The sequence below is a fragment of the Buteo buteo genome, chromosome 11 (assembly GCF_964188355.1).
Source record: "Buteo buteo chromosome 11, bButBut1.hap1.1, whole genome shotgun sequence".
In the NCBI taxonomy this organism is placed as follows: domain Eukaryota; kingdom Metazoa; phylum Chordata; class Aves; order Accipitriformes; family Accipitridae; genus Buteo; species Buteo buteo.
The window spans coordinates 28849265-28869299 of NC_134181.1; the positions used below are offsets into that span (position 1 = coordinate 28849265).

General features: G+C 42.0%; 1 protein-coding gene across 5 annotated transcripts in view; it reads right to left on the reverse strand.

The window, feature by feature from the left end:
* GRK3 (G protein-coupled receptor kinase 3) overlaps window positions 1–20035 on the reverse strand; it is a 78969-nt gene that overhangs the window by 41765 nt on the left and 17169 nt on the right. For 4 of the 5 annotated variants that reach the window (XM_075041132.1, XM_075041135.1, XM_075041133.1 and 1 more), the window contains one exon: window positions 17736–17812. In XM_075041132.1, the coding sequence (XP_074897233.1) occupies window positions 17736–17812 (77 nt within the window). Of the gene's footprint in view, window positions 1–17735; window positions 17813–20035 lie in introns of those variants that run through there. The other variant, XM_075041138.1, reaches the window with a different exon arrangement.

Sequence of the window (20035 nt, forward strand, 5' to 3'; positions counted from 1 at the left end):
TCCTATACTTTGCTTGACTCATTTAGCTGATTAGGATGATATTTTGAAGATTATAGAAACTGGGTTTTGTTTGCTAAATAAGGACAGAAATCTAATTAAGAGATTCTCTTATGAGATTCTCCAAACTTTCTAATTATTCTCAACAAAAAGAATCATTCTTGAAATATTTTATAAACAAATGTGCTTTTTTTTGAAAACAAAGAAACCAACCCCAAGTTTTCTATTCCTTAAAAGCAATCTGCAATTAGAGTGCTTTTTGTCTTTCTCTTTTTTTTAAGGGCTTGTCTTAGTTGCTATTTTACTGGAAATATTCTTAGTAAGTTGTCCTCCCTTATTGCAGAGGAGACAGGAGCAAAGTACCGGAGCAGCTCCTGTGATCCCCATGCCAGATACGAAGGGCAGAGTTCCCAGCCAGCCGTCAAACCAAGAGTCACCCTGTCACAGCAAGGGACACGAGTGCTCTCTCCAAGCAGGCACCCCGAGCAAGTCACAGACTGTCCCCACTGCTGCCAAAACCCAGCCAAAACCACCCAAAGTCGCTGACAAACTGCACCTCCGGAGAGCACACTTTCTCTTGCATTTACTGCCTGAGCAGTAAACGTGGCACAAACCCGGTTTTGAGAACAAAACCTGCCACTTATGGACCTGAACCTAATTCATTAACTCTTATTTTACACATGATCGAAAAAGCAGCAGCACCGAGCAAAATAATGCTGAATTGACTGAACTTTTATTTGGACAATGAACCAAAGGAGATTACAGTCATGTAATTAAGAGACTGAAGAGTGGCACAAACAGCAATGAATGCAGTGAAAGAAAAATCCCTGGCGTGGTCCCAGCTACTGGCTCTTTACCAAAAAACTCACAAACAACAACAAAAAAAAACCCACCACAAAGACAACTGTGGGAGGAGTGTGAAAATATACCAACACAAATTTTCAACAATGCCATGCCAAACATTTTAGCCCTGTTTAATATTTTCCAAACTTTTTAATTTAATTATCGCAGAGAAAGAAAAGGTTCACAAGACCAGAGAACAAGGAACAATAGCAGGCTTATGCTGCCTGCGTTATACAGCCCACTTCTCACCAAGTCTCTCTTTTAAACTGCATCGCTATGCAAAAAACTAGAGACATCCAAAACAAGAAGTCAGAAACTTTTACAGATGGTTAATATAGTCATAATAAGTTACAGCCGTATCAACTAATACTGAGGAAATGCTGTTAGTCAGGTTCCAGTGAAGATGAGTAGAATTATTACAGCAGCATTTTAAAGTGTACGATAATAAAAAAAAAACAACAAAACCAACTATTAAAAAAGACTGCAGTAAAATAAATTACAGGATGAAACATCTCTTCTCCATGAAGTTACCAACGTTGTAATTATTCACTAGTGGGACACCCAAGATATCTGCAAGCCTGTTGTAGACAAAACCGTACAGTGGTTCTTCCAGCTCCGCAGCACCCTGATGCGCGGCAGGGCAGTGGGGAGAGGACGGTGGGAGACGGGGCATCCCCTCGGCCCCAGCGGGTGGGCACTGTGCACCGGGGCTGGTCCCGCTCCTCACCCTGGGTACGGCCGACTTTGTTACGGCAGGAGGTCACACGGAAATTCTCTCGTAGCCAGAAAAATGGTTAAGATCTCTTTTTTGTTGTAATTTTTACAAGTTGCAAGAGGGGAAAAAAATACACTTGAAAAGGTTCAGTAGCATCCAAGAATAATATTATTCTAACACTTGGGGTCTGTTTAACACATAAATTAGAGCATCGGCTTTCATCAACTGCTCACCTTTGTCTTTTCAGAAGAAAAAAAAATAGATTCCCTGTTAAGAAATGCTGTTTGACACCAGTTAAGTTGAAATAAAAATAGGTATTTCAACTTCCCTTTGAAAAACCTATGGACTGGGAGCATTTACGTACATATATTAAGATATACTGCATACACACATGCAGCTTACATAGTCATCAAAAACCCCAGGATTTCACATGGGCCAACTTCCCTTGACAGAAAGGGTTCTAGTATTAGTTTTTAAAAGATATGCTCTAACCAAAGCATAAGAAGGATTATGTACCATACGCTTTCCAAGCAACAGTTCAGAACGCTAGACACATTGCACTGCTCTGCAAATAAGTACTGGGCTATTTCATCCTACAAGTTTTCCACGTGACTGTTAGTACAGATCCATACCTTACAAGCGGAACCTATGTATTTTGAATACCTTCAGGAATACATTTGTAACCACTATGGAACAGTGCCTGCACCCGTCACTGAAATACTGTCTGGTGGCTTCAGCACTGGAAAAATACTCTAGAACTGAAAGTGAATAGCCAGCTGCAGAATTCGTTACTGCTTCTGCAGTGGCAATGAACAAAGCAATTGCTCGTCCTGTGCGGGAGCTGGGCCAGCAGCCTCGGGCGAAGGGGTCCAGGTACTGCTGCCCTCCCGTGCGCCCAGCAGATGAACTTCCTCCTGACTATGACGTTTTACAAGTGAGCGACAAGAATCAGATTCTGTCAGAGTTTTTAAGTACGTCCTAATGCTTGGCTAGCATTTGGCAACCCAGAGCGCTGCTCTTAAAATTAGCAACACAGACATCAGAGAAAAATTTGTGGGTGTCAGCACAACCTTCTTCTTCAGCAGGCTGTATCTGGGGAAGGATAAGCCGAGTGATGGAGGTTTTTTTAATTAATTGATAATCTCACGATTAATGAGGGTCTTTTTTTCACTTGTCTCATGAAAACAGGGAGAAAGGGTGCCAACTCAGGCGTTTTCTCTGTCAAAAGGACAGTAGTGTCAGACAGGCAGCAAAACGCATCCCTCCTCGCCCTGCCTGGACAGAGAGCTGCTCCTCTGCATGGGTTCGATGTCGGCTGGCTGAAGAGTGGCTGCGTCCCACAGCCGCGCTGGGAAGCAGCTGGAGGAGGTGAATCGTTGCTACCGTGCCAGGAAGAGGGGAGGCCTGCAGGAAAGCTTTATTTCCAGGGATGATCGATTAGAGGCTGATTGTTAGGGACAAAGAGTGAAGAAGGATCTGGGGACTGTAAGAGACTCTGGCAGAGCCTGGAGGACCGAGATGTTACAGAAAAATCTTTGGGGAAGCCAAGAAACAAAAACAGATTGCCAAGTGATGAGAGTGGGGTTTAGCGACTCATAATTACTTCACTGAAGATTTACAGTGGAGGAAAACAGAAGCAGAAGCTCCACCACCCAGTCAAGAGTATTGCTCGAAAAGATCTAAAAGTCCTAAGTATCAAGAAAAGTTCAAAAGATATTGTGGGTAAATTCTTCATTTAAGAAGTCCTATTCTCTGATTTTTATCTTTTTTTTTTTTTTGAATGATTGGCCTTAAACCATTAGCTCTTTTACAGCACAACTGCAAATGCAAACATACTACCCCTCCCTCATCTTGCATTTGCAGCTTGCCTGACCATGCAATCCACGTCCCCAGGTATCAGCCCACTTGAAATCTTTCCACTGTCCTGAATTCAAACAAATCCAGTTAGACCTTAATGTTCTCCATACTGGAAGTGTTTCTGTTTCAACCTCCCATTGTATCAACAGACTCTGCACTTCCACTGCAGCATAAAGGAAATCTTTTTACTGATGTCCTTAGAGTGAAAAATTATTAGCCAGAAACTGTAGCTCTCAGAATAGCAAAACTAATTGACAGATGCAGCATTGAATAAGTGACAGCAGTCTCAAGAAGTTCAAGGAGAACTGACGAAAAGCATAATAAGCAGTTAACTACACACCAAAAAATAAAACCAAGGACAGAAAGCAGGAATTAAAAAAATGATAGCGTTAAGTAACAGATAAAAGGAACCAGCAATTATTTATGAAATAAAGATGCTGACAGCTTTTGCTTTAAAGATTTCTTCTTCTATACTATGTAATTTCTGCAACAACCAGATCACTAGTTGTTAAGGGAAAAGAAAAATATTTTTTAAAAGCTTTTTCTGGTAACACCAAAGTGACGGATGGTGTCAATAATACACATATGTGAGTGCAAGACAGCACCTAGCTCCAAGCCTCTTCCTTCCCAGTCTCTAGACAATAATTTTTTCCCATTATCTTTTTATGGACAATTCTGTACAGCTAATTTTGCCAAATGCCATTAATTGCACTAACTCTAATCACCAAGACAAAATGTCTTTCAAGGAGGGATAAAGAAGACCCTTGAGGTTTGCAGCTCAGTCTTAACTGGATACTCACAACGAGGTATGGATGGGGAGATGTGGAGAGCAGCCGAGTACCAGGGGACTCGGGCAAGAAAGCCTGCACCTGCTCGAGTAATCCAGCCATTCCCAGAGTTCATCCCCAACCAGACAAGGTCCATTTCACAAGCTTGGAGGGAACAAGGAGAGGAATTAAGCTAACCCATCTCTTTCAAAAAAGAACATAATTTTTACTTCAATATTTATTTCAAATAATTACATTTTTCTAACATGATTTCAGAAATTTTGCATGAAATCCTGACTCTTAAGTCAACGGCAACCCCTCACCCCACCCCTGAATTAATAAGGCCTGCTTTTTCTTTCCTGAATTCAGCACTTCTTACGGCCAGGCTCGGGCAGAGAACAGAAACGCAGCTGGTGACCAGCCTACACACTTCTGCCAAACCTGGCCTGGCCACTGACACTGTGTTTGAAGCTGATTATGGATTATACTATTTTATTACTCCAAAGCAAGCCTTCCACACCACTTCTCACTTCCACACAAGGTTCCCATGCTGCCCACGCCACCCTTCTCCCACCAAGTGGCCGGCGGGTACCCATGGCTAGGTGCCTGTCCCCCACAAGCCCGCAGCTCTTCCCAGGCTATCCCAGCTGACACGTTCATCCATTTAACACACTCCATCTATGAAATTCTGAATTCACATCTCTCCAGTTGCCTTGGTTTGATGCAAGCCCAGCGCTTCTTAGCAGCCACCCTGGGCTCTGCAGCAAGAGCAATGCCCATGGGTTGTACCCACCCTGGCACAAGCGAGGGTCCACCTGAAGCCCCCCCAAAACAGGACTGCACCACGCTATTGAACTGGGCACTGCTTTGCCAAGACACAGCATATTTAAAAGCCACCTGTTTGTTAGCAGAGTCTTTTTAAAAAAAGAAGTAAAACCTGCAGTGTAGAACCCCTCTCTTACAGTTTTAATAGAGAAACGTTGCCCTTTCCACTTGCAGGGATTAAAGCCGCCTTCTCATTTTACAGTTAGTTACTTGTAATCTTCCTGCCCTGCTACTAGCGTTACTAAAGCAGGATGCATTGCCCCACCAGCGGGTTCGGCAGGCGTTGAGCCACACTCAGCTGGCACGGCTCTCCCAACGCTCACCAGAGCCACGCTGCCAGCCAGCCAGAGGGGCGAGCGTTGGCCTTCTGCCTTCTCCTGCTGTCTAAAGGTCACTTCTGCATTCACGAGGCCGTATCCTGATCTTCACGAGAATGTCAATTAACTGAGAGCACGGAATAATAATAATAAAAAAATTAATGAGTAACTTTGTAATAAAACAAACCTTGGAGAAAACTACTTATCTAATTCTAACTGGAATTTTATTAGTATCTGACTCAAATACCCTTTTAACAGGAGTAAATAAAAATCTTATTAAAACAAACAGAAGTGACTAGGTAAGACAGCAGAGCTAAAAATAGACACATTTAACCCTGATATAAGTATTCACAATGTCACTGATTGAAAGGAAGCTGCACCTATTTACAGCACGACCTGAATGTGGTCCAAAATGCTGATGTAGACTCTTTCTAGTAGGCAAAATAGCAAATTAGAAAACAAAAATATCAAGCTGTTTCCAAATCCTGACTAAACATGCTGTGTATAAATACGGAATAATGACAAACAAATAAGTAGCGACATCTGCACCAGAATCAGTCCAGGCTCGTTTCCCGTCGGCTGCGGCTAACAGCTCCGACTCCGAGGCAGACAAAGCTTCAGCACAACCTTCCCCATATCAGGCTGCTGGGGAACGGGTGCTGGCGCTCTGCTCTGCAAAGCCTGTGACACAAGGATTTTTCCTCATTTAGGGCGCTTCAAGGTCTCTGTCCTAAGTCCCTCCAAGACCTCTCCCATCTTTCTTATTTGGCTGAATTCAGACAACAGCATAAAGAAGTCAGCAGAGTGTAACCAGAGGGACATCTATTCGGGGTGTTATCACAGACGCCTCATCCCCAAAAAAGCCTCTTGTGCAGAACTGGCAAGGAAACCGCGGGACAGCACACCCTAACAGCACCCACCGCAGTGAAATTACTGTGTGTTTCTGTTTAAACCCAGTTGTTGGTTGTTTTAACCATATGAAACGGCTCTCACCTGGAGGCAAGGCTTTGCTACCCCTCAATGAGACGGTGCAGACCCACTGTGCGATACCCACGAGCCCTTCTCCAGTGCAGTCCATAGCCTCCATACAACACGGAGCCAGGACCATAAACAGAGGATCACGCTTGGCTTTTCTACTGGAAAACTACCATTCCTCCCCATGTGCCATTTCATGTTTTATTCCATTTTATTTTATTTGTCTCAAGGAATGTAATGAGCCCACCATTGGTACGAATAACAGATCTGGGTCTTAGACATAAAAAGTTAGGGGTAGAGGTCTATTATTAAACCATACAAAAATTGTAATTTGAACCAGTGTGCAGGTGTTACAGAATATCCAGTCAAGTTCAAAATCTTGTTCTGTATGGTACACACACTCAGTTGCCATAGAACAGGATAATTAAGACCACCTAAAAGCTCCAGAATTGAGACAACCACAGATTTCCTTGTTCAGGAACAAAGAGACTTGCTGCTACCAGGGAAAACTCATCTGCGTAGGAATCACAGCTTTGGCTAAGTACAAAGCCACAAAAATCCTCACAGCCCAGAAGGCACCACAGATTTCACTACTTTTCTTTCCAATTATGAGCTATTTGTCCTTATCCTATTTTCCCTAATAGAGCCTAATGTACATTGACTTTTCATTAAAAATAATACATCATAACAAATTAAAACATACCTCTGTGCATAAAAACCAGGGTAAAAGAACAAACTATATTTCACAAGTCAGGACTTGCATACAATGGTGAGGAGCGCAGAACAATTTCCCTAGAACAGAATCAAACTGAGCTCAAAATTAGTCTGTAAGTTGCCAGGTAGCTTGTTTAATGATGTCTATAAATCATTATATAAAAATAAACTTTGGCTAAAAGGTTTCAAGTGTCTTCAAAGAAAATCTTTATTTCCAGGCATATTGTCCATTAGCTTTTCACCCAGTGAAATCACTAACACTTGTTAAAACTTAGTCAGCCATCTTCCCAAATGCTAGACCTGTGCATGCCTTGAACTCCTGCAGCAACAGGAGCAGAAGAGCTGTACTGCTCCTCCAGCACACGTTTCAGACATGATAGAGGAGTATTCACAGATTCTGTGTCAAACCTCAATATAGGCTTACAAGGTAGAAGATCCTAAGCAGCTAATAGACTGACTTACTGAGAGCATTCAATTATTATTCTGCTTCAAGACCAGAAGAGCAGTTTGGAGCAAAATACTCGAGGCGGATTACAGAGTCTGCATTTCAAACAAGAAGGCACATGGTAGACACCCTTCCATGTCCTCTGACAGCAGCCAGGAGTTCAGCACTTTCAAAGGGTAGGACCAGCAGCTGTCAAGATGTCAAGTGGTGGCACACCAATTCAAATGATAAAAGGATTTCTAAGGAAAAGAAGAATGTGCTCTATTTTTAACACGCAGCTGTAAATCATTTAAAAAAAACACGTGATGTCTGTGCTTCACCCACTGCAATTGCCACTGGATCTTTGCCTGAAAAAAAGCCCCACCACATATCACCTTAATATCCTCATGAAATACACCTCTAAATATTGAATATGCAATAAATCATGTTTTAAAGCCACGAAAAGAAAAGAATGGGGAAAACTTGTATCTGAACCGCACTTAGCACGTATCTTTCATACTCTGGTCTCCCTTAACATGCAGAATTCCAGTCAACTAAAGTTGGGTATCAAAGGTATTCAACATAACAAAGATGAAAGAAAAAATGGGGTTGTACGTAAGAAAAAGTACCTCTAAAAGATGAAGGACTAATATCACTAAACAAAGATATGTAAAAACATTGTTTTTTAAAAGGACAACTAAACACAGAATTGAAGCATTTCATTTCAATCAGTTACTGCAAAGAACACGATTAAATTCCTTCGCTAAAGTTCATCAAGAAATACACAGCACAAGAGGTTTTGTTCTTTTTTCACTTTTAAGTAGAAGAAACTCCCACTGCTTTTGCAAGTGGTATTAGCACCTACTAGCAAGCTATTAGCAAGCTAACAAGTATTAGCAGCTTAAAAATGTCATGATGGTTGGTTGTTATTTGTTGTATCACCCCATGTCACAAATATTCAGTCCCTGTGAAGGGCATGACAGTTGTTATTTTCCATCATACAACTTTTTAAAATTACTTCCATAATGCAAGCCAATGTCCCTTTATTATTGAAAAGCACAGTATTTCTTTTGACATGCTCTAAGCTATGAACCGTTCACTGTTATGAATTATTTAACACACAAAGTACACTGGGAGGTTTATTTCTACTTCTTAGAAAGGGACTAGATCTACGTGTGTTTCTTCTTGGGGGACAGCAAAGTGACAGGATCCTTTAATGAAGACATGGAATAATTTGACAACAGAAGGGCATTCTCAAGTCTCTGATGCCAGTATTCACCTTAGCAAGTACTGTTCAGTATCTTCACCACTGAAAAGAACCAAACTGTTCTGCAATAGCATCTGGGAAGACTGTTGCACTGTGGTTAAAATCAAAACACAAAAACAGTAGTATTCAGTAAGTAAATACATACAGCACTTAGTTAAAGAGGAACAAAACCACTAAAACAACAGCAATTCTCCTACATGAATTTTAAAGCCTTCCTCTGGTTCATTCTAAGAAAGCTGCTGAGAGCTGGAGGTTCAGAAACAAATAGTTCTGCTTCTCTTCAGACTCCTTCCCCTTTTAATCAAAGAAATTAACAGAAGTATCTAGAAACATTAAGAAACTGGTTTGCGTATTTCTGAATCTACCTATCCAACCACCGCAGACATGCACACATTTGAGAGCAGAATATTATAGAGGCACTGGCTGGACAAAATGCTGTCAGTGGAAAGAGGCCAGGAAAGAGAGAAGCAACTACCCTATAAGGTTATTGCTCTGTTCCCCTACAGAGTTTGAAGATTCGGAGGTCTGATGGTGTACATTACTCACCTCCTGACAGTGCACCAAGTGACGTTCTGCAACAAGAACCTCACAAATCTGGACCAATTCCCTGGGGGGGTTTGCAAGTTGTATTATGCATCGTTCTTTTATGGGACAGACATTGGTATAGAACAATAAAAGCATCTGAAAGGCTTATAGTAAATATCCATGTCTGTTCTCTGCTCTACAAATGAATTCATGAGATAATTGATAGCCAGAGCTCTCCACCTTCTCTGCTCTGTGATTTTCTAACTGCTCTGTCTCTTAAAAGCACTGCTGAAAGTTAGAAGACTTAACAGCTTCAGTAATTTAGATTCTACTTACTCTTCTCCTGGTTTCTGAGCTTTTCTCTTGTTACTAATGAGTTATCCCACTGAGATAAATGAGTAGAACTGGCAGGGCCAGAGAATCTGCTTTATTAGTAGTACAGAGCTATGCAGGTAAATCTCATTAAAGTTTTTATTATGCCATGTTACAGACATGGAAAACTAATATTTACCTATTTCACAGTGGTGCTCGGATGCTTAATTGGTCTGAGAATTGTTTCAAGACACATTGATAAAGACTCCATGGGAGTGCAACTGTTTTGGATTGACTGAGAAATTGATGGGGGTGGGGGGGGGATCAAGGTTGCACACCATCACTGTTTATACCCAAGCATAAACATCAGAAATGGGCTAAGAAAGCTCAAGTGAGTACGAGCACATAGAAGACACCACCTTTGGTATGGAAGTCACTCTGTACTCAATAAGGATGGGTTTATAACATTTTAGGTCAAAGCTTTCCAAACTTGTCTTTGCAACCCCTCCTTGGTAGCTGGTAGTAGACCTGGCAAGCCACAAAGGCTAACAAAGAGCTCACCTAGCAGCAGGACCTAACTCTGGAGCCCAGCCGTCCTCTGCCCCACGTGCAGGACCTGCACAAAGACCTTCTGGAAGCCACCACAGCACCAGCGGCATGCTGGTAATGTCTGTCCCTCAACAGTCCCCAGGCAGAAAGCCTGAGGCTGGCTGCCCTGTCCTCCTCTTCAGCTCCCCTCACCGCACCTGCACGCAGCCAGCTCCCATCTTCCCTGCACACCAGCGAAGCCGCTGCAGACAGAGCTGGAAGGAAAGGCCGGAGACTACCCACTGCAGGGGACCGCGGCCGAAGCCTCAGGTGTGCAGCTGCAGGATGACTGAACAAATCACTGAGGGCCCATCTTGTTTGAAAGGAATGAGTTTACTTACGTGCTTCCTGGGGAAAAACAAACGAACCTATGAAATGTACACAACAAAGTCACTGCTGGCGGTGTATAACCAGCTTGGGGTTTACTGTCTGGTATGTATGTTTGCTGAAAACTTAAACGTGGAAACATCCAAGTAAAATTTCATTCAAATAATTTATCATTTGTTATCTATATATATATATTTTATCCATTACCTATCTTGCTCATTCTCTCTCCTACAGTACTAATTCTGGAGTTCAGAATTTCCAGTCTGCCTGGAATTCCTGACAATCTAACCCAAAAACTGTATAATTACACTGCTCTGCTGAGATAAAGACTATTTTTCCCTGTGACTTAAATCTTCCAAGAACTATACTGTATATACATGCTAATATATATCAGTATGTGTACCTTATCCGTTATGTGAAGTTCCAGATGATAGGATATATATTTTTCCTATTTTAAAGCTCAGACTTAATCTGCAACTCCACTGGGAAATCACACAACCAAGTATCTTCAACCCCTCCACAAAGACAGGCATGGGAGCATATCAGGCTGCATCCCAACAAAGAAATGCTCAATTATTTATGATCAGAAAAAAACCCAAAATGAACACATGCATTTTTTATAGTGGCTTTGGAGACCGCTTGTCCCTGACGCACAAGACAGACACCTCCTTAAAACTGCTTGCAGGTAAAATGCACATAAAATCTACAGCAGGAAGCTTTAACATCCCTCTAAATGATCTTCAGTGTAATTCATGCAAGTAACACGTTTATTTTACCACAAAATAGAAGTGCATTGAAAGAAATGCAGCTTCCAGTAACATTTAAATTATGACATAAAAAGTAGATCTTAAACCTAACACTAATTTGATAAAAAAAAACTGCATACAGCAAAACAGACTGAGTTTTATAAGAAGGCTCTGAGTGCATATTTTCTCTCTTTCACTGTCCACACCCCAGTTTGATACAAGTGGAGCTCCACTGTGAAATGTCTTACATCAGTAGTTTCTGTTTCGGTTTACAATCACACGGTTTCCAACATCTCCTCGTGGTTTGGGCTTTGTGTTGTTTTTAACTGATCATACGAACCGTGCAAGGAAAGCATGGGTTCAACAGATTCATGAAGGCCTCCTGCAGACTATCCACAATCCAAGCTTTAGTCTAAACTTGAATTGAAAATAAGAAGTAACATGAGAAAGAAGATCAGTCTTCTAACAGTCTTTTAAATATAATTCTTTTTTCGTATAGTTACTTCCTAATTTTGTTGGTGTCTACTTCTGCATGGTGGCTGTCTTCCCCAGGTCAGAAAAGGAACCCCAGAATAAAACCACTTGAACAACCTGCCCTCTTGCTTTTACAGAAAACCTGCCCAGCAAGTAACTATTTTCCCTATCATATGGCTGCACATTATTTAACATCAACATACCAGAACAGAGTAGAATTATTGCAGTGCTACAAGTCTCATGAATGCTCTAAAGAAAGAAGTCCAAGGCTGTGACACTTTCAATCATTAAAGTCTTAGATCAGTAGCTAATGTACGCCCCTAGGTGACTTTGGCTCTAAAAATACTCTCAGTTTTCAAAGACATTAAGCATGGGGTTTTGTGCAGCCCCTCCGACTCGCCACTGTCCTCCTTTGGAGCACGGGAAGGGGGACATGCCGCTGGCACGACCCCCCCCTCCACTCAGACATCCTTTCTTGATGGTGCAGGCAAGCCTGCAGCTCCAGAGTCATCACGAGTGGCTAGAAATGACTAGAAGCAAGATCTACTAATTTTGTCATCCCCTGCTCATTTAATAGCCAAAACCCCAGGTGCTTTTCTTTACTCCCAATCAAATTTTATTGCTTTCATTGTTATTTCCTCAGAGGACTATTTAATTAGTTCAGAATGCCAACAGCACATAGATCTTATGCTTAAATTAAACAATAGCTTAAATAATGCTCTAGGGAGGTACTTTTCCCAGCCTGTTATTTTTAGGTATCTCGGGGAGTGCAGTGCTACCACACTGGCAACAGAAAGAGGAAGAGCAAGAATGTTTTTCTCAACCTATTTTAACTCAAGATCCATCTAATGATTAGCATCAAAATTCTGAAATAATGAAAAATAATGGGTCCATAACTAGAGAAACAAGCAACAGAAAGCATGATTCACTGCCCTAAAAAAAACTCTTTAGCTGTTCTCACCCTAGATTTGGGGTTGGTTTTTTTACAACAGAAAGTTGTCCCTGACAAAGCTGGAGGAAACAGCAGCCAGAACGGTCAGGAGCGGGTTTCCCTCTAACTGCAGAGGGCAGGCAGAAAAGTCCCTCCCCACAGTTGTAGGTTGTCTGTGCAGAAGGAACTACAAAATAGACCAAACGCTCATTTGCTCTGGAAACTCAGCTAAAAAACTACCAGAAAAGAAGCAAGAGAGCCCCTCACAAGACATGCGTGTGTAGGAAGAAGCACTGATACAGATGGCAAAATGCTCACCCTGGCTGGGAAGACCTCCAACTTGGAGCCTGCTGATTTAAGAGTATATAAAAGACAGTTAAATGAATCACCCCAGAAAGATCGTTCCTCACTATACAAAAGTGGATGGTAAATAGGAAAAAAAATATGTTTGTAACTCATTACATCAACTACAAGTTTTTTTAATTGGTTCTTTTTAAAAGTGTTAAAACAGAAATTAGATCCAGTGTCAGGGGAAAAAAAAAATGCAAGTTACTTACTAGGTGAGGTGAAAAGCTTATATTGCAGTATGACCAGCTGCTGAAACAGCTAAAATATGTTCTGTTCTCATCTTTCCCAAAGACCCAAACCCAACAGGACTGTGTAACAGAAGAGAAACTGAGAAGAGTATAGACAAACTGCCATGTTCCACCAGCTTCCAAGCAGTCACCAGAGACCCCAAGGCCGAACCTAAGCCAGGACCTGAAGCTGCAGGATGCTTTACCGTCACATCCCAGAAATTCTAAGCCAACTTTATTCACTGCCTACCAGGTAGATGCAATTTGTCAGAAAGTCCAGTGTCAGACGTAAGAGTCACTGAACTATAACTGGCAACAAGTTTGCTCCAAAGCATTTAACTTTAATAACCATGATAATCCTGTTCTAAAGTAATATTATGACCTAATTCACTCCCTTTAACACTTGGCAATTATACTTGCTGCAGCAGACCCCAATCCGCCCAGCAGCTACGCACATTACAACTCATTTCAAAACTGCCCTCTGAAAGCAGCGTTTTTACAAGCGTGCTCACTCTGCAGCGCAAGGGAGCACAAGAAGAACTCCACGTGCAATCCTAACACAGTCGTGAAGCAGAGTGGATTCCACGTGTAAATTATAGATATTGGGATACCAGAAAATGTCTCTTTTTCTAAAGCAAACACATAATCTGGTGTTGTAGCAAACAGGATGTGGTAAAAAGAAAACTAGCTAAAGGTGGTTACGCACTCCGCTTCGAGACATGCTGTACTTCCCCATGAAGCTTCTGCTGTGGAGGAAGCAGCTTCTGTAGGAACAGCCGGCTGCTGGGCTATTAAGCGCTGCCAGAGCATTTTTCTGGGTGGCTCTATTATCTTCATGTCCTCTGACTCATTAGGTGATTCTTAGAGAGTTCAAGATCATTCTGGAGCATCACTTCTGCAGACAGACGTGCCATCTTCAAGAGATGAGAGCAACCTGTTTGCCTTCACAAAGAAAAAGATGTAAATAGAGGACAGACACTTGTTTATGCAACTCTTATGAAGCCTCCAGGCCATTTTCATCCCCAGACAGGCCGCTGCCACGCTGCTCGCTGATGGACTTTCCTGCTCTTATTCCTAAAGGGCAGAGCAAAGGTTTTGGTTTCCGAGCCCAAGCTGCCCCTGCGATTCCCTGCAGCTGCATACCTGGGGGAGGTGGCAGGGAGGGAATTTGAGCCAATCTTTTACAGTGAGATGTGGAAAGCACTGATCCTAAAAGGATTTAAGGCCTCATTAAGGATAAATACTTGCAGCTGATAAGACCAGCACCATAATTAGACGTACTCATAGGAAAACATCCAACAGGAACAACTCCATATATGACATTGGAAAGACTTGTATTAGACAACTGATCAAAGCCCTGGTTTTTACATTTGAAAGAAGGATACTGAAAAACAGAAAAAAACAATGACCTGGAGCTGTAAGAAGGAATTGTGGTCTGGAAAAAAAAAACAATGAACAAACCTTAACAGTCCTCGTCTACATCACTTGCCAAAGGAACAAATAGGTAGCTTGATGCAGTTGTTTAGTTAGTATATAAGGATAAAGCACTCCATACTAGACAGCTCTTTAACTGAGAAAATAAAGGCACAGGAAGAGCCAGCAGCAAGGGGATGAACCAGCAGAATTACAGCTCATCATCAGAGACTCATTTGACTCGAGTTGATCTAAACTCCTGTGAGTAGGAGCTGTGTCCCATGGGGCATCTGCCCCAGACCTGCACCCACAGGTCCAGCCTTAGCCGCAGTCTCTCCACACCCCCGCCATACAAAGAGATAAGAACAGGAGCAAAGAGGTGATTAGACTTTTAACGACCTCACCATATTTATTTTCACAGCCTTTTGCATAATGCTTGCCTAAAATTGAAGGTACTTTACCACAAGCAATTATGCTGATGTCTGGAAACAGAACTAATTTAATGGCAAAGAACGAGCTAGAAAACACAATAAAATTTAAATGAACAACCACAGTAAGTAAATACAATATTTTCCAGTGCAATGCAAAGTCTTCTGCTAAAAACAGTCATGTTTTACCTTTAATCTTTTTTTTTCTTCCATTCTAAATCCTACTTCAGAAGAAACCAGCTTCAGAAGTAACTGAAACTCCAGCAAAGTGGTCACAGAAGACCTCATTTCCGGGTAACAGAGGGCAAGTACTGCTATGACTGTACCAAGGCAAGAGGAGGATAAAACCTCTCCGCACATCTGTGAACTACACATCTCAAGATCTGGGCAAGAAACTAATAGGTTAGTGAAACTCTGGGGTCTAAAATTCCAGATCTGATGGCTACCAACATGGGGGGGGGCGGGGAAGAAAGATATAATCCTTCCAAGGTTACAGTTACCTAATTATAGTTGCTATAACTTATCAAAATAACTGCAACATTCTTCACTGTTCTTTGGAATCAACTATTAATGAAAAGTATTCAATTACATAAATACAAATATCCATGATATATAAGCTGTTCTGTTTGACTTTTTTTTTTTAAAGGGGGGTGGAGGGGAGGACTTCTTTATTTCATTGCCACCAAACAGAATCAAACAGTTAAAGTTGGCTTGTGTTTCATTGCTTCAAATTCCACTTATTTTGCAACTACCATGCTATAGCAAAATATTAATGATTCAACACAGACATCTAAACTGAAGCACATACTGAAAGATGTCAGCACAAGCAAACGAGGTACCTATGCATTTACAGCGTAATATTTTTGGCCAGAATAAAAAGCCACAGTTTTTATGCACAAAGATACAGACTACATTTCAACTACTGTAATACAAGGGAAAGGTCCATGAGACTTCTACGAACACGTACTTTAGGCTGGTGTTTCCACAACCCTCTTTGTAAAAAGCTATTAAATCCATTAATGACAATCTGTGATACTCTTACAAGCATACTATTTATTTTAATCTGGCAATACTTAAAACTCCCACTCCAGAATATTCTCATACCTACTAAGCTGCACATTTCCAGGCAACCAGGAAGGCTGGACATTTCTGCTCCAGCCAGGAAGGGAGACCAGCTAAAGCTCAACCAGCCCAAAGATGCCCCTATTGGACCACCTTCCCTGGGAAACAAGGCACAGCAGCACTTTGTTCTTGGGCGTTTGCTTCCACTGTTAATTACAGACTCGGTGTATTTCAGACAGGAATAGAGCCATTGATCTCCTCGAGTCTTCCCAGCCCATTTTATGGTTTTGTCCCCATTTTGCAAGACGAGAGCAGCTAGCTGTACTATCTTAGCAGACGTATGCCAACCCACTCCTCAAATCTACTGGACAAAGATTTCACAAGCCCCTCATGAAATCCATTCCCCTGCTTTACTACCCATCCTACTACTAAAATGTTTGTATTCATGTCCAGATATTTTTTTAATTGACATGTTAAGCCTGTGGAAAACTGACTAACCTCATCAATTTCTGCAACAACTTTTCTGGTTTTGAAGACTGTTCAACCTCACTTCTCTCTTTCATAGCCTACATAACACCCTATTTCAGTACTTCCTGGTAGGTCACATTTAGCAGACCACTACGTAAGGTCTGCTCATTCCCACTGCTCTTTTCTGGGCTCTTTCCAGCAGATTCATATATATTTTGTAGTCCAATGCCAGGATAGACACAATATTCTGCCAAAAGAGGATTACCTCACAAGCCTCACTGGCTACAATCCTGATTTTATATTTAGTCGTGTGATCTAGCTGAGACAATACAACCTACAGCTCACTATAACAGCCAAGTCAATTAAAAATGTCTACTTGATCAGTGGTTCTCCACACTGTATTTGTGTAATTACTCCAGCACAAGTGTAGGGGACACTACTTGTTTTGACTGAGAAGCACTGCATTTTTTCCCCTCCCCTACTTTATGAAGGTCTTTTTTAATTCTGTCCTTGTCCTCGGTGTGGTTACAGACTTTCTCAGCACGCAAGCAGAATACAGAGGTTCTTCATCCCAGCATTCACACTGTTAACTAAAACGCTGCATAGTAACTGATCTCTAACGCTCTTGTGTAAACTCCCTGGATACATCCTTCCATGTTCATACGGAAGCACTGATTAACTGTTCCTCAAGTCAATTTTCCCAACAGTTTCACCCCCTGCACACAGCAGTTTCACCCAGGCCACATCTCCCTGTGTTGCTAGCCAAGAACATGATGTCAGACAGTCAAAACAATACATATGGTTATCTTTTCTACTACGGCTCCCTTATCAACAAGGCTTATTACCCCTGCAGAGAAAAAAAAAGTTTAACTGATGCGACACATTATATTGTTGACAAGCCCATACCAAGTAATATAATTTTCTCCTCGATGTTTCCAAATAACTTAATTATTTTCCCAGTAGTTTTCCACAACATGAAGTTGACAGGTTGCCTTGCTTCATCTTCTTCCCTTTTGCAACATTTCATTTTATTGAAGATCTTTGTTTTACTAAGTCCTGTCCATACTCCAGTGTTCTTCAGACCATCTACAACTCTGATTTTTCATCAGTCATTACAGAGAAGGGGCAGGCAAGCCAATCTTAAAAATATTTACATGAGTAACGTTTTATTGAAATATGACTTACCAATTTTCTGATGAAAGATCTTGTCAAAGGTTAATTCACCCCTTTCCTCAAGGTATTTCTGCATAACACTGCGGATACTGAAAGAAAGAAAAAAAAAAAAAAAAAAAGAAGAGTTACTTGAAACTGCTTATTTTAAACCAGACCTTTAACATACTTTGGAGAAAAGGATAACTAAAATGAACCATCAACGTAAAAGACTCATGCAAAATGAGATACCACTGCCCATCTATTGCATCAACTCACAGCATGACAGGCAGTCTGCTGCTCTATCTAAAGACCATGGGAGTTCAGAGGACTACAGCCACTAACAGCAACTGGCCTGTAGTCAAGTCACAAACACAGAGAGATCGCTGAATTCACAGAATTCAACATTGCAAATTATTTTATGAAAATTCAGTCTTCACCTATAAATACCTTTCCAGACATCACCTTACTAGCCTGAAATTAGCCTTGCAGACTCAATACTGTGATTTTTTTAAAGGTTTTTTCTTTTTTACAGGTTCTTAGAGCTTGAGGTACACAAGAAACATCACTTTTCCCCCACTGTAAATATTAATACTATCCAGTGTAGAATATTAGCACTATTAGTACTTATTCAGTGTAGAAGAGATAACTTTTACACTTCAAGCTTAACATAGTTCTGTTTAACATCTTTATCAATGATCTGGACGAGGGGATCGATTGCATCCTCAGTATGTTTGGAGATGACACCAAGTTGGGCAGGAGGGTTGATCTGCTGGAGGGTAGGAAGGTTCTACGGAGGGATCTGGACAGGCTGGATCGATGGGCCCAGGGCAGCTGTACTGCAGTTCAACAAGGCCAAGTGCCGGGTCCTGCACTTGGGTCACAGCAACCCCATGCAGCGCTACGGGCTTGGGGAAGAGTGGCTGGAAAGCTGCCTGGAGGAAAAGGACTTGTGGGTGCTGGTTGACAGCCGGCTGAATATGAGCCAGCAGTGTGCCCAGGTGGCCAAGAAGGCCAACGGCATCCTGGCCTGCATCAGAAATAGTGTGGCCGGCAGGAGCAGGGAGGTGGTTGTTCCCCTGTACTCGGCACTGGTGAGGCCGCACCTCGAGTCCTGTGTCCAGTTTTGGGCCCCTCACTACAGGAAAGACACTGAGGTGCTGGAGCGTGTCCAGAGAAGGGCAACCAAGCTGGTGAGGGGCCTGCAGCACAGGTCTTATGAGGAGCAGCTGAAGGAGCTGGGGCTGGTTAGTCTGTAGAAGAGGAGGCTGAGGGGAGACCTTACTGCTCCTTACAACTACCTGAAAGGAGGCTGTAGCAAGGCAGGTGTCAGTCTCTTCTCCCAAGTAACAAGCGATAGGACAAGAGGGAACAGCCTCAAGTTGCATCAGGGGAGGTTTAGATTGGGTATTAGGAAAAATTTCTTCATCAAAAGAGTCATCAAGCATTGGAACAGGCTGCCCAGGGAAGTGGCTGAGGCACTATTCCTGGAGGAATTTAAAAGACGTGTAGATGTGGCACTTAGGGACATGGTTTAGTGGTAGACTTGGCAGTGTTAGGTTTATGGTTGGACTCGATGATCTTAAAGGTCTTTTCTAACCTAAACAGTTCTATGATTCTCTATCAATAGCCTACACCACACAGCGTGATGTTGATAGAATTCCCCTTCAAGAATCCATACTTATCTAATAAGGTTTGAAAATGCCACAACTGAGCATGAATTGGAAAAAAAAGCCATCAGTGAGTGCACATAGTTCCCTTTGCTGTATGCCACTACAGAAGCAAGAGCACAACAGTTTCAAGGAGAGCTCCCAGGCTTTCCCTGGGTTTGCCCAGGGCAGGGTTATCCCATTTAGATATCTGCGGGTTGAATGGAGTAGCACAGGGCTGCCACAGGGAGCTGAAGCACCAAAGGCTGGGTGTTTTTCCTCAAAAACAGAGACCGCAGGCAGAAGCACACAGGCAATATCAGGTGGAGCCCTGGACTGGCCTTGCCTGGGGCGAGCTGAGCCCTGGGGTCACAGCACTTCCCAGAGGACATTCTGGTCATCACTTTGTTTCTTTACTCTTGCATCAGGTTCTAGCTTGCACCTTGTGAAATAAACGTGCAAGTCAATCAAAGCTACATCAGGCTGTTAACACTGCAATTGCCATACATCATTTAGAAAATGAGCCAATATAAGCTCCATTAGGCCCCTAGCTTGGCTGCAGTGCACTTAACATCTACTTTGCCTAATTTATAATGTCACAATCACTCATTTAAACCACATTAACAAAGATTTCCTTTATTTGTCAAGTAACCTCAATATTCATTCTAATATAATGCCTATAAAAAT